This window comes from Armigeres subalbatus, chromosome 2, assembly GCF_024139115.2.
Source record: "Armigeres subalbatus isolate Guangzhou_Male chromosome 2, GZ_Asu_2, whole genome shotgun sequence".
Taxonomy (NCBI): domain Eukaryota; kingdom Metazoa; phylum Arthropoda; class Insecta; order Diptera; family Culicidae; genus Armigeres; species Armigeres subalbatus.
Window position 1 is genome coordinate 413,817,401 of NC_085140.1, and position 15,589 is coordinate 413,832,989.

A 15,589-nucleotide genomic window follows, 5' to 3' on the forward strand; every position below is an offset into this window, starting at 1 on the left:
CCCTCTGGCAGTAGCGAAATTTACTAGCCGTAGGCCGTTGTCATTGGTAGCGGAGTGAAGGCTGTTCCTACCGATTACCTAGCTGTATACCTGGTTGGCTACAGCGTCGATACACATACGTGTGTATGGGGGACCTTTATGACAAAAAAATGAGCATCACCAAAACTTTCACTAGCTCTTAAGCTTTCATTTCGTGACTATTTGAAAAAAATCTACCGAGGGGTCTCGAACAACTTTTTTTTTCTCCCTGAAACGGATCTTTGTAGTTGGAAGACCAACGATTATTATTTATCGCGTCCCATTTAAAATGAGATTCCTGGATTTTTTTATTCCAATAATCGTATATAAACTCAGGGGTACCGAAATTACCAAGTTATAGTCTAAATTAATAGTTTGTTGGAGCTCAAGCGTCAAAGTGCATGACGAAGCCGAACTCGATATATTTATGTTATCCCCTGCAAACAGCTAAGAAAGGCTTGGATGGAGATTATGCTCTGCATCGTCATCTTATGCACATATACACCCAATTCTTTCCCAAATATATACCAAAATTGAAACTTTGGTGGTAAATTTGATGGTAAAAAATGGTAACTTGGCTTAGAAACCTCGCAGTTAATAACTGTGGAAGTGCTGATTGAACACTCAACTGTGAGGCGGCAATGTCTTAGTGGGGAATGTAATGCCAAAACGAAGAAGGAGAAGTAATGTAGATACACATAATTTACTTTTGACACTTTTTTTCTGTCGTATTTTTGATTGTGTAACTTCAATTTATCACTAAAAACTTCAACATGCTCATAGATATCCTTAATACCTCATTCAAATAGAAATCAGATTTCAATTGATATACGGTAAACAGATGAGCGCAAAAATGAGTCATGCTAAGTGCACAATAAAGGCAAAAATGGAAGTAAATATCTAGTTTTTAGTTTAAAATAAAATCTCTTCTGATTTCAACAAAAAGTGACATGGGTATAAAAAAACTTAAAAATATGTACTGTATTTTGTCCTAGAGATCATATCGCTACGATGCATAGTTGATGAGAACGAGTGATTCATCCAGACAAACAAATTCATTTTACTACAAATGTTGTGGCAAACATGCAACTTTCTATGGTATTGCACTGCGTGAGCTTGGAGAAATACTCATTCGAAACGATTATTTTCACTCTAAATTCACTACCAATTTAAAAATTAGTCCACTTTTCATTGTGTTGTCGCATTATTGCTATTTTGCTTTTGGCAATCACTTTCAATAACGTTCAATTATTTGGTCAAGCCGAATACCACCAACATAAAACGCAAACACAAAACCTGGACGATCAGAACCAGGGTAGTTTTAGAAGTTTTTGGAGAAGAGTTTAAATTTTTAGACACAAAAATCGTGCTGAAGGGATGACTCTAATAAAATCTAAATTGCCTAAGAGTTCAGAAAAGTTAACCAGTAAACGAAAATCAATCTCCTGCCCTATGCATCAAATGCATCTTCTTCTAAAAGACACTTATTTTCATGACTCTTGGTACAACCACCAGACTTTGAAGTAATCGATGAGCTTTACTTTTATTCATCTATCTAGTGGAAAAAATCTAGCTCAACAATGATCAGAAGCGTAATTTAGAAAAGCTTTACTAATTATTAAGCCCCGTTAATATTTATAAAAACTCCATAGAATAAAATGTATTCCTTACTTTCAAAACCAAAAATATCTTTATAAAACCATCCCACATAGAAATGCCGAGGAAATGTTCAACCTAAACATTTCCTAGCCCGAACCGGGAATACAACTCAGCCACCTGCAGCATGGTCTTGGCATGCTTATCTCGGTAGGTTAAAATAGTTTTATATTATCTTGGAAATGTTATAAAAAATCATTAGGTTTTCAGAAATCGTTATGTCTTGAATGTCGGAATCCTGTCGTTTTTTGAGCTCAAACAATCAATTTAAAATTTCTCAATTATCTGGAATAATTTCTACGAATTTCACTAATTTTAATTTAAATCCAAAAAGTATAAAATTGAAACTAAACAAACACTGTTAAAAATATTAGTGGGTTCAACCCTTGCGAAGCAGTATGTTTGCTAGCCAAATGTTGAACTTAATAATTTTGGCTCCGACATGCTTTTCCATATTTGAGCCTTTTAAATTAGGTTCAAAATAAAAGATCATGAAGAATATTCATTCCTTGCATTTAATTCATGAAAAATAGTTAAAAAAATAAATGACGAGTCAACTCGTGAGGGACTCGTGACTGGCAGCTGGTATTAGATTAGAATGCAGGTTCCATTTGGAAAGAAAAAAAAGGTTGTTCGGGACCCCCCGGTAGATTTTTTTTAAAATACCCAGGAAATGAAAGATAAGAAGCTATATTTTCACGTAGTTGAAATTTTAGCCATGCTCATTTTTTTGTGATAATATTGTTCTACTGAACACGCCGTGTGGCGTATTGTAGAGCTCCATAATCGTCGGTATTGGGCGATGTTCCTCCAGTTTCCCCGAACTTTCAGGGTCCCCAGGTCCGATTCCAACGCGTGCAGCCAGCGTGTTTGTGGTCTTCCACGAAGTCGCCGGCCCCTCTCTGGTTAACTGTTGAATATTGTTTTCGCTATTCTTTCTTCCGACATTCGCACAAAGTGTCCAGCCCACTGAAATCTGCCGTATTTTATACGATTCGCAATACTTTCTTCTTTGTATACTTGATACAGTTCATGATTCATGCGTCTGTGCCACACACCATTTTCTAGTTTCCCTCCGAATATTGTACGCAGCACTTTCCGCTCGAAAACCCCGAAAGCTCTCAGGCCCACCTTTTTTAATGTCCATGCTTCATGTCCATAAAGGAGGGGCAGCAGGGACTATGTCCAAGGGCTTGACGACCCCTCCCCATGGCCACTGCGAGTTAGGGGGCCTGCCTAGGATGTGGTGGGGTTTGACAGTGGGCTCTGTTAAACCTCTACAAAAAGCTGCATGTGTCTATAAGCAGGCCCTATCAAACCCAGTCAACACATGAACGTATATGGTGTCGTGTAGGATGCTGAAGTGCAGGCAATAGGAGTACTTCTCCACATTTATATATCGTCTCCAATTTAGCATCCTGTATTGCACCATGTGCGATTTTATGTAGACTGGGAAGCGACCTTGTGCCGCTCAAAGCGCACAAGCCCAACACGAGTGCCAACCGGCACATCAGGATTAATACCAGTGAGATCCTGATTACGGTATACTGGTCACGGCAAGCGACACACACACGCGCGCGAAAGTAATGCAAAATAAACGGCATGTCAAATGAACGTAAATTTACATTCTTATTTAACCTCAAATAGAGATAAAATAAGGGTTGCTGAATGACATTAGCTTTCCGATTACTATCAATTATTTTCAATCTTAATCCCGTTTCTTTTTTATTTTTCTTACGTTAAAAAATGATGACGCGGGCGCCTAATCCGAAATTCAAATGAACAATCGCTCACTTTGAGCGATTGATTGTTTATTCTCGCGAAGAATGAACAATTGAACAAGTTAAGGAAATGCTAATACTGCTGTGTAGGTTGCATAGGTCACATCACTTTCCATGGTGAATCCCGATCTATGTTACTGATTACCCCACCCAACTAACACTACTTCCTTCCCGTGGTAATTGTGGAGATGCAGAGGTATTCTCGGTCTCTAGTAGCAACAATTACCACACACTCACATTCCCTCCCTTTCCCAACTGACTGTAAGGACTTGGCCGGCGCCGTTATTGATTGGTAAATCCCAACCACTATTCACTTGGATCGTAGTGCAATTTGCACCAGTTCTGATCAATCACGGAGTAGCAACCATTGATATGTACAGTCAGTCTAAGCTAAGCTAAGCTAAGCTCCATGCTTCATGTCCATAAAGGATTACTTGTAGAATTAGAGATTAGAATAGAGCATTTTTTGTTCCCATCTAAATGTAGCGGGATCTAAGCTGATTACGTAATCCGTAAAAGGTCCTATTTGCAGCAGCAATACGTCTTTTCACTTCACGGGAAACGTCATTGTCACATGTCACAAGCGTTCCAAGGTAAACAAATTCTCCAACAACTTCAATCACATCCCCATCCAGCGTTGTACGTATCAGTCTAATCAGTTTCGCCGGAAAACCATGTTCGGACATTATCTGCCACAGCTTCCATTTCTTTTCACTGAATCATACGCTGCTTTGAAATCAATGAACAGATGGTGACCGGGGTCGCGTTGCCTACATCGCGCTGGTGGGGCTGCCACCTTAGGATAAACTTTCCAATTTCCAAAAAAAATCGATCGATCAATTGATCATTTGTTTACTAAATAAAAAAGGCAGCGAAAAGCAATTTAAACAAACAATTTTTCGATATTGGAGTCAATTTGCATGAAACATTAGGGGGAGATCCCCCAGTACCGGACACATAAGCCATTTAACGAAAAACTCTCTAATTATCCTGATTATATTTACGTGTGTGCCATATACACAAAATATGATCATTGATGATGTATTTTGATGTTGAATTTTGATGAAAATTTTCACGTTTCAGAAAAGTGTCTCCTAGTACCGGACACTATTGCATCATGTTCAAATATGACCAAGTTCTTGTTAAATGAGTAAAGACATCATTAAGAATAGTAATATTTCTCAGTTGTTTCAAATTGTAGATATTAACACGTGTTAGTAGAGCTTATTTGACTCTCCAGATAGATTTCTTATATTTTATTCAAAATTCCTACCGTTTTCAATGACATCCTCAAATTTTGTTTCTGCTTATTTCTGTGGCTTTCTGATACGCTAGCGAGAAAAAACAATCGAATTGAAGTAAGTTTAACAAAACAAGTGCAAAGAATGGCTATTTGATCACATGAAAAAACTCAGTGTCCGGACCCGGGGGACACCCGAGCAAAGCTTGAGAGCAAAACGATAACTCGTTTTGATGTTGTGAAATCGCCGAATATGATTACTTAATTTGATATCTTTTTGGTCGTTTTAACGGTTAAAATAACAAAATGTATAGCAGAAAAATCTTACTGTGACATCAAATCGAAAACTATTCCTGCTATCGATGAGAGCAAATCGAAAATTAAATTTGATATTGGTTCCGATAACAAAATAAGTACACAGTTTGATGTCAGATCATACAATTTAGAAATCTACAGCAAAATGAGATCAAAATATGTAATCAATCATGATGATTCATATTTGAAAACAAATTATGATTTCAATTTGATGTCGAATTCAAAATGTGTTTTCTATATGCTCTCGTTATGTTTTCAGACTTTGCTCGGGCAGCTACCGGATACAGAAATTGATTTTGCATCACATATACATAATATATCTAACAAATCGTGAACGCTATTTATTTATTTATTTATTTATTTAAATTATAACATTCAACCGACCTATTGTGGTCTTATTGAACTACTAATATACATACATCAAATTATAACTATACATACAAACATTAATAAGCATTGTACAATACAATCAATGATCAATATCAATACATAATTAAACCTCTCAAAACATATGATATAACAATAAACAATAAGCAAAGGAAACGATATTACAATACTGCATGATTGCAAACAAAACACAAACATAATTTATCATTCTACCTTAACATTTCCTATTTACACATGAATTTGTTGTTCTCAATAGCAAGGTTTCCAGGTTTCACTTGAACGATTAACGAATTCTCGAAATCTTATCCCTTTAGGCCAAGTTGTTTTTGTCAGTGCTAACGCCTTTCGGTCAATATTCAACTTAACTTTGAATGAAACGTAGTCTAATGAATTAACATCTCTCCATATCGGAACAAGCCTAACTACATCTTTGCATGTCGACAATGGAGCGCTTAGACAGCTCGATATTAAGAGGCTAACATCGCTCACAGTGGCACTTCTGTCAATGTTAGTCAAATACAACGAAAACTTTTCACATTTCTCTTCGCCCTGTAGTAACGAACATCCAGCATCCTCATGATCATCAGGTGATTCAAAACGATTTATCGAAGCAATAGGAGTAGAGTGTCGATGCGGTGTTATTGGAGTAGGTTTCCGTATAACATCTGCTAGCGTGTGCTTGATGTCTGCAACCGTTTGCTTTAGATCCTCGATTTCTTCCTCAACAGAACGGCATGCATCAGTGCTAGTGGCGGCATCAGCGTGTGTTCGTTCTCGCAGTTTGCAAAACAATACCATGCATGTATCGCAAATCCAAATAATATTTTTGGATAGCACGCATAGATCATCTTCAGTCACTCCAACACAGCTACCATGAAACAGTTTGGCGCAATTCCCTTCACACACTGTATAGGGAGTATCTGGGCTGATGAAGAGAGAGCATTTCCCACAGTTGTTTGCCATTTTGAAATGATAGAGCACTAAATATTGCGATGGATTTTCCGCGGAATATTAACGTTTGGACGAATCGTAACAAGTCACTTGATCACGATTTACTTTATTGCGAATACACGAAGACACACAAATCAACTTCACAATTTAATCGCGTTTATAACATGTAGAATTTTATGCGAGAAACCGGAGTAAAACGAAAAGATCCGATCAAAGTGTTGCAGAAGAAGAAGTATTGAAGTATAGAAGAAGAAGTATATATATTTAAAATATAATTAATATTGACCATCTCGACATAATCAGAATGCATTTGATTGATTTTAATATTGTTGATTCAAACCTTCTAAAGTAAGGCGAAACATATTTTTTTTTACATTTTTGTTCAATTTTAAATTTTGTAAAAAGTTTACAACATGAGGATCTGATATACCATGCAGGTCAAGCACTTTTCAAAACCTTTCTTTTGTACTACATAAGATGATGGAGGGATCTCTGCAAGTGCCATTTTTAGAAGTGTCCGGTTTGGGCGGTAGTGTGCGGCGCTGGGGGATCTCCCCCTATATCAAAAACTAGATTGAGTACTTTTAAAGGACAAAATCCTTATTTCTTAAAAGAATACCTTCGAAAAAGCAACAGTTCAACTATTCTTTCGACGCGCAACAAATGCCTTTTACGAAGCACTCATGAATCCCTAATCTCCCCAATTCCAGTTTAAATAGAGTGTGCCAACACCATCCACCCTTGATTCTAATATCTGCCAAGAACATCAACAAAAAACACCGCGAACTGGTCCATTTCCATTAATATTCATTCGAACACTCGCTGTGCATTCCAAACGGTAGCTTCCGGGTGCCATTCGTCGGTCTATTGTCGAACGAAAGCTCCATCGTTAGGATCGCCTGGTCGTCATTGCCACCGGGCGACACGGCCAACGATTGGGACTGGTTGGTAATGCCAATTTCCGTCAGCTTTAGTTGTTAATTTTTTTTCCCCTGATCCGCATTCTCAACCTCCGTTCGACTATGGGTGGGTGGCTATTGGCGAGTACTTAGCTGGACGATTTCCCGTTGCGCGACATGAATACACTCAATGAAGCTATTCTTACGGGCGCATTATCGAAGCTCAGCAGAGCAGTTCAGGGCTCCTTTTTTGGAGATTATCATCAAGCTCGGTCGTGCAAAACTGTTGTGATGCTGCAAATGGATTTGTCTGTTATGAACACTGCGAATAAGCTTCCAGCGTCAGTCGATGTGGAACGATGCTCAAAGGCGGTGAATGTGTTTTAAGCATTGTCCAACAAATACCTTTTGATAACCGTTACAAGCCAGGGAAATGAGAGCGCTATCTGAGTAATTAATAGTATTTAGTTTTTTCGGCTTCAAGATGTTGAATGTGTTAAGCGAATGTCCCTGCAACCAAATAGCTGTGAATAAAGCATGCTTGCTAGAAGAAACATTGTAAGTAAGTGCCACGTAGTAATTAAACATTAACATCATAAATCAAAAACTTCTCTCAACTCTTAATTAAGTCTGAAGAGGTAAGAGTAGCTTAGATCGTTCTGTATTGTAGAAAGCTGAATAAGCTCCATAAAAGAATTAGGGTAATACTTTTCCCAGATGATGAAGGTCATTACGGTCGACCACATAGAATGTAAAACAGATTTTTAAAGTAAAAATAATTTGTAAATAAACAAAAATTTATCATCACAATATCATCCTCGATAGCGATGTGTTTATCTGGTGAGTCTAGCTGTCGTACGTAATACGACACATTTCGTTTCAAACATATTACAAAGTATCTACAATACAACATTTTTCAGGTAAAAAAATCTATTTCAAACTAAAAAATTGGAAAATCAGGATAAAAAGCCATGAAATCCCCATTGGGCATACAATTTAGCACGAAAGTGTAAAGCAGATGCGTCAATGCTGATGGAATCAATTTGTCACCGTAGCAGCCATGCTTGCCGACTGATTTGAATATTTGGTTTGTCTGGATTATAGCATCCACAGCAGCACCAGGTTACCTACAACCTAAAAATTATCATTCTCAACACGAGTTCTGCCTTGGGTTCAACCCGGAGGATATTTCACAGTCCGAAGTGAAAAATGGCACTCACCTGTTCGCGGATATCTCCCTTCGAGTAGACAGGTGCTCTCGAGCCAGGTCCCGTGTCGAATGGGCGTCCCTTTTTCCTGCCCATGTTTTCATCTTCAGAATCGTAACTCCTGGCGGCTAGGTTTGTGTTCGACTGCGACCGGTTAACCGCATTGTTGGTGATGATTGGATTTCCGGTAGCATGGAATGAAGAACAGTTTAGATTAATTATAATATTGCGAGAAGGTTGGCCGGGTATAATTAAAGTACATTAGAGATTAATTAAATTGGCTGATCAAATTTTGACTTGAAATTATGAACACTTATTGGATAAACATAAGTAAGAAATAAATGTCATTGCCAAATTTCTTGAATATTTGAAACGTCTTAAACATTTATTGAAACACAAACGCATCAACAATAGGAAATGGTCACCAGTAATATCCCGATCAAAAATACTTTGTCATCATAAGTTGATGTGGATTTTTTGGTATGAAGATGTAGCAGACAAATTGATTACAATTTATTTTCTAGTAGCAATTTTTTGTTAGCAAACGAAAAACTTTCTCCCATCTATAGTTACATGAAACATATTTTATTCTCTACCTTTGAATCTTGATATATGTATAACAACAATCCTTAGTGTCACAAACGAAATTTAGACCATGAAATGATGTATTTCATGCTCGGGATTGTTTACCGTCTTTCGAATCCGAGTTGATGAGGAGAAAAAGCCGTTATTCACATGCAATGAGAAAACCCCATCTGAACTACCTTTCTACGCATGATTGTCCCATATAGCCTTTGATGAACAAAGACAAACCCAAATCAATTGGTTCCCTAAAAAATTTAGTTATCGTCTAACGGCATTGGTGCTCAATGACGTTTACACAAGGTAATCTATTTATTGTTCAGAAAACGCGAGGCCTTCGCTAATTATGTATGTTAATTAGGAAATTTTTCAGATTTATTCAATTGTACAATAAGAGGGGGAAACTGACTTGAGTTAGAGTTTTTGGACCTAAAGGTAACATGGGACAATTATGCATAGAAGGGCAATGTAGTGGAAACACGTTTTCTTCGTACAACCAAACGTTTTGATCCCACGCATACCGAAAGCAACCTACCGTAAACCGTGGTGATTTAGGTAGCCTAAAGGAGTACAGCAAAATGTTCATTACTCAGTGCACGAATTTGATTGAATTATACTTCTAGAAGACCAATTAACGTGAGTCTTGAAAGCCTAAAGCATTCCTCAACAAAAGTATTGAGGTAAGTCCATTTTCAGGCTTATAGATTTGATACGTAATTTGCATCAACAATCATTGGCACATTATAGTGCAATAAAAAAGTGAAATACGACATCTTCGTAATACGTTAGCCGGTAGATCAAAGCGTCCCCGGATTACGGTAAGGCGCACTTTTTTGCTAAACTTGCAAATGTCGGAAAAACACATGACAAGTAAGCAGTATTCGTTTCTCCATCTTTTGCGGTACGTACCTGTGACGAGGATGCTTCTATGTTTCCTAGCGATGAAGCGTGGTGCAAACCTGGAAAACAGAGATCGAAAAAAAGTATCATTCAGCAAATGTGGTTTAATTTTTTCACACGGTCGTTTTCATGATTTTTTTTATTTCGTACAATGATGTTGTTACGAAAGGCTATCGTTTCACTGATTATTTCCGTAGTGTCGTATACCAAACGACTAAGCTGGGCGAATTGAGCAAACGTCTGTCGGTCGTGTGTGCATAAAAGTCAAGATAAATATTAAATATTGTTTCCATATCGTGATTTTCATTTGCTTTTCTAGCATAAACTTGCATTCGGCATTTAGTTACTCCTGAAGTTGGTGAAAAAATCTTTATGCTGTATCGAACAAAAAAAATGATGTCTGGCTACCGGGAGAAAGGCAGAGTTACAATTAGGTGAATAAAATTGTGTTATTTTGTAGTATTCCGTGAAACAATTTTGTGATAGAAAGAAAAAGCGAGCGCCTACAAATGAAGCAACGAGCATAAATGTCGCATGCCTTTGCGAGACAGAACGTCCTGCTGGTTTTTCGTGCCATAGAAACCGGTTGACGGTGGTTTAAAAAGTGTCAACTGTGATGTGCCATCTGATGCGCAAAAGGTTCTTAATTCAAAACCGGCAACATGTGCATTCAATAGTCCAAGAGATCTGTTAGGATTAATCCGCGAACAAATAAACTTTACTACGTGAAAATTATTATCGGAGACGGTAACGCTAAGGTCGGTAGAGAGGTCTTTTTCCGTTCCATAATCGGTAGGGAGAGCCTACACTCAGCTACCAATGACCACCTACATCGCACGAAAAAAAATCGAAAGCACACCTGGAGCTACTCAAATGGTGAAATGTTACAATATCCAACGATTGTTGGTGATAACTTTTTTATTAATATTTGCCAGAAGCTCGACAAACTGGTGAGTGCAATTAATGTTAACTACAAAATCAACGATCATGGATTGGTGAGCACAACAGCACGAGAAGTGATAGGCAGTGCATAGAGGTGACGTGTTGGTTTGATGTGGCGCGTCAGCGATTGTTAGACAAGAAGATCGTTGCCATTAGCTGGATGTTGCTGTCGGAAAGCCGGTTGAATAGAGATCGGTACAATCAAATTGGATCAAGCACGAGCAGCCAAAAAACGAACCTACTACAGGAATGATTCAGTGGAACGAGATGAATTATGGTAAATTATACTTGAACATGATTTTCCGGCAAAAATGATACGGGGGATTCGTATAACGTTGTACGGATCAAAATCAAGCTGTTGCGGGTGAGATTTCATTATCATTCGCAACCTTCAGTGGATTGAAGCAGGGTATTGCACTCTTGACGAAACCACTTGCACTTGGACGAAATCGATTTGGCTGAATAAATCATTTGTTCGAATATGTCATTAGGTCAAATAGGTCAATTGGCCGAAAATTCCGCTCGATCGAACGGGTCAATTGACCATAGGATGTGACAATTCAATTGTGACTGCCTTGTGGTGATTAATTGATTAATTATTTTAGAGCGTCTTAGGGGAAATGCTACAAGGTTAAAACACTATTATTCTTCCATTTACTTCCACTATTGACTTGTTTATGTATCAACAAGCAGATACGTATTTCGTTTCCTACTTGGAAACTTCTTCAGTCGATAACAAACACTGAAGAAGTTTCCAAGTAGGAAACGAAATACGTATCTGCTTGTTGATACATAAAAAAGTTAATAGTGGAAGTAAATGGAAGAATAATAGTCTTTTAACCTTGCCTTGTAGTATTTTTAATCGATTGCTTTGACCGGGAGGTCACCAAGGTTTCCAAATTAATTTTGTGAAAAATCCTTTAAATATTTTGCATCAGAATTTAATGATTTCTCGCCTTCCATAATTTGTGGTAAGCGTTGATAATTACTAGCAGATAATAGATTTTAAATGATATAACCTATGTCTCAGAGCGAAATGGCAAGAAGTTGATTAAGGGCCGTACACTAACGTCAGCAATTTTTCTGGGTTCTCAAACCCATGTAAGATTTTTCACATACAAATATTTTTTTATTTATACGGAGCGTAAGAAAATGGCAGACCCCTCCCCCATAAGTGCTTACGTTATTAGTGTACGACCTCTGAATATACTTCAATTCGAATGTTTCAAATCACCATAAGTCCTGAAAACCATTTATATACCATTAACAAACAAGCATGAATAGATTATACAGTTGACTCTCTACATCTCGATGTTCAATATCTCGATATCTCTTCCTATGTCGATGGTTTCAGGCCCTCAGGCCTCAGTCCCTTAACCCTTTCAGACCCTCGGGGTCATATATGACCCCAACAGAAAAAATGGGTGTAAACTCCTCTATCAGGCAAACATATCAGGCATGGGCGATCATGTCCTTACGGCAACCTAGAACGTCATGAACACGGTGAAGATATGAACAAGAAAATAATTGGAATATTGGCAGCGGATTGTACGGTTTCAAAATAAGATTTTTATTCAAACGTATCCGTAGAGTTACTATGATAGACAATAGACTATGTTTAATCTTCCTCGGACATAGTAGGCCATCCAAACACCGAGGCCGAGCAACACACATGTTGTAAATCAGTCTATTATACTCATATAAGACTAAATTTGGTCATATATGAGTTATATCGATTGTATAACATTTCACCGAAAGCTATTTCGCGAAATTCATTTTCGCGGTTGAACATTTCGCGGAATAACATTTGGCGGTTTGTAACTTTTCGCGGTACGACATTTGGCGGATTGTACCTTTTCGCCGAATGACTTTTGGCGGAATGTACCATTTCGCGGAATGCACCATTTCGCGGAATATTAGTAATAATAGCTTAGTGTTCATTCAGCACTTCCACAATTATTACCTAAGAGGATTCTAAGCCTAGTTACCTTTTTTTGCATTCGTAACACGATATTAAGACGTTGAGACTTTTATGCCTAAAAAAGTCGACAAGTTTTTTTACCGATAAATTTCCTAGACCGTTGAACCCAGAAGTTGAAACCAGCCTCCTAGTCTATGCCTAGTCTTGCTTGGCAGCCACGCATCTTCCCGCACAGCTCAGAATATGTACAAGTAATTTTTGAAATTTCAATTGCCCCTTACAAAGCCTTCATTATATCTGACAGACGGACTCCTCTCTTTACTTTTTTACGAATAGGAATTTTTATGAATAATCCTTTATTTGTTCCTTCCGCCTTATACCGAGAAAACGTATTCATTTGAACATGGAATTATATCCTCCTTTCGCTTTGTACCGGGCAGAGCAATCATTTAAAGAAGGCATTACCCCTTCCTTCGCGTTATACCATGCAGACATTACCCCTTCCTTCGCCTACCTAGCAGATGCGTCTTTTCGTCTTATACCGGGCAGATGCATTCATTCTAAGAAGGCATTAACCCTTTCTTTGCCTTATGTAGAGCAGACGCGTTTTTTTTTAAAGAACGCTTTATCTCCTCCTTTTACCTTCTACTGGGCAGAAGCTTCCATTTAAAGAAGGCATTACCCCTTTCTTCGCATTATGCCGGGCAGACGCATCAATTTAAATAAAGCATTACACTTCTCTCCACCTTTTACAGGACACACGCGTTCTTTTAAAGAAGGCATTATCAACTTTTTTCCCCTTAAACCGGGCAGATGCATCCATTTAAAGAAGGCGTTACCCCTCCCTTCGCCTTAAACCGGGCAGACGCGTGCTTTTAAAGAAGGCATTATCAACTCCCTTTGCCTTATACCGGTCAGACGCATCCATTCAAAGTAGACATTATCTTTTCCCTTTGCTTCTTACCGGGCAGACGCGTTAATTCATAGAAGGGACTACCTTCTTTCTTTTCTTTATACCGAGCCAACGAGTCCATTTCAAGAAGGTATTGTTCCCTGGTATAACGATCGTATGCGGTCATTAAAAGAAATTATTACCTTCTTTCATTGCTATAAATCACAATCTGGATTGCTTGTAATTAAGCAGAAATCGGAAAATATTTCAATAATAATTATTCTAACTGAATTCCGCCAAATGGCATTCCGCAGAATGACTTTCGGTGAAAAGGTACATTCCGCGAAATGTCTTTCGGAAAAAAGGTGAATTCCGCAAAATGTGTTTTGGAGATTTGGTACATTCCGCGGAATGTCGTACCGCGAAATAAAATTCCGCGATATGTTTTTCGGCGAAATAGTATACAACCGTCATATCAACCAAATCAACGTGAATTGTGCTGCTAGGGTATCCTTGAGTTCAGGATATGAAATCAACAGCTGCAAAAAAGCTTTTTTGTGTAACTCAAAGTTTATTTGAGTATTCAACCATGTTCGTTACATCTTAAGGAAGAGCTTGAGCTTGAGCTTGATTGACTGCTCGTAGTTACTACTCCATTAGGACCAGATCAGCTGTTCTTGCACAGGGAACCAACAGATGTTTGCTTGGGACTTGCACACATCTTCAATGTACAAGTACTGGTGATCTCATTTGTTAAGTCATACTGGCGCCTGCCACGTCAGAATGCAAGTCAATGTAGGGAAGGGGGAGGAAATGATGATGCAATCACTCGCCCACTGCAAGCCGAATATACCTCTGCACTTGCCACGAGCTCATGCGGAATTTGTTGGAATTTCTGGGTTAGGTTGGAGAGGCAAAGGTCCGTCTTGGTTAACGAGCTGCCAATGTGATAGATAGGAGAATGTAACTGATGGAATTTCTAATTGGATGTAGGAAACGAGCTCTATGGCTCATTTCCAATTCTAGCAGAATTTTTTTTTTTTTTTTTTTCTAGTGCGAAGGTTTTTCTACAACTCTGCCTAATGGTTCGTTGTTTGAATTCGTTGTTAGTAACGGAGTTATAGCTATATTTTCAGTAACTAAGACTAAATGATAACAAAATTCCAATCATTTAGTTCAAATTACTGCAACTAGCGCTCTAACTCCGTTAGTAGTTGAATTCTAATAACGAACCATTAGAAGAAAAACCTTCGCACTAGAAGTCCACCATACAACATATTTTGAAATTCAGCTTCTGGAATGTGTTATTGACAAACTACTAAATGATCGAACGCAAATTACTGAATGATCGTTAACATTCTTGCCCAAAACAACTTGTTTTGTCATTTCTCCATTATTAATCACGAAAACAAATGGTATCTATCAAATTTACTGGGTAATACCGCTTAGAAAAATTGAGGCCTGAAAGGGTTAAATCTACATACATTTTTGCTCTCCACATCTCGAAAACCTCCCTATCTCGATAACTCTCTATCTCGATGTGTTATGATTATATTTTGTTTTGGATTTTCTTCCCCTATGTCGATGTTCTCAAAATTCTAGGCTACTAGACCTCCTCGGAACAATAACAAACACATCAAAAACAAGGAATGACATTTGTACTGTTGTCGTTTTTCATAGCAACGAGCTTCTTTCGATCTAGCTATACCTTCCAGTTTTCCTAACATTCCTCGATCTCTCCTTATCTCGATGGTCCCTTCAATATCGAGCTTTGGAGAGGCGACTGTACATCGAAAATTCGAGAAGAAACATTTTCATCTTTGCGAAACATATATTTTTTGAACCTGCAACAAGGTCAAGCTAGCAGCAAGCTGCCCTTCGAAAAATGTGAACCCGC

General features: G+C 38.1%; 1 protein-coding gene across 3 annotated transcripts in view; it reads right to left on the reverse strand.

The window, feature by feature from the left end:
* Positions 1–15,589, reverse strand: part of LOC134213383 (uncharacterized) — a 558,528-nt gene that overhangs the window by 154,336 nt on the left and 388,603 nt on the right. For all 3 annotated transcript variants that reach the window (XM_062692395.1, XM_062692396.1, XM_062692397.1), the window contains 2 exons: positions 9,947–9,996; positions 8,468–8,599 (listed from right to left, as the gene is read on the reverse strand). In XM_062692395.1, the coding sequence (XP_062548379.1) occupies positions 8,468–8,599; positions 9,947–9,996 (182 nt within the window). The remainder of the gene's footprint in view (positions 1–8,467; positions 8,600–9,946; positions 9,997–15,589) is intronic.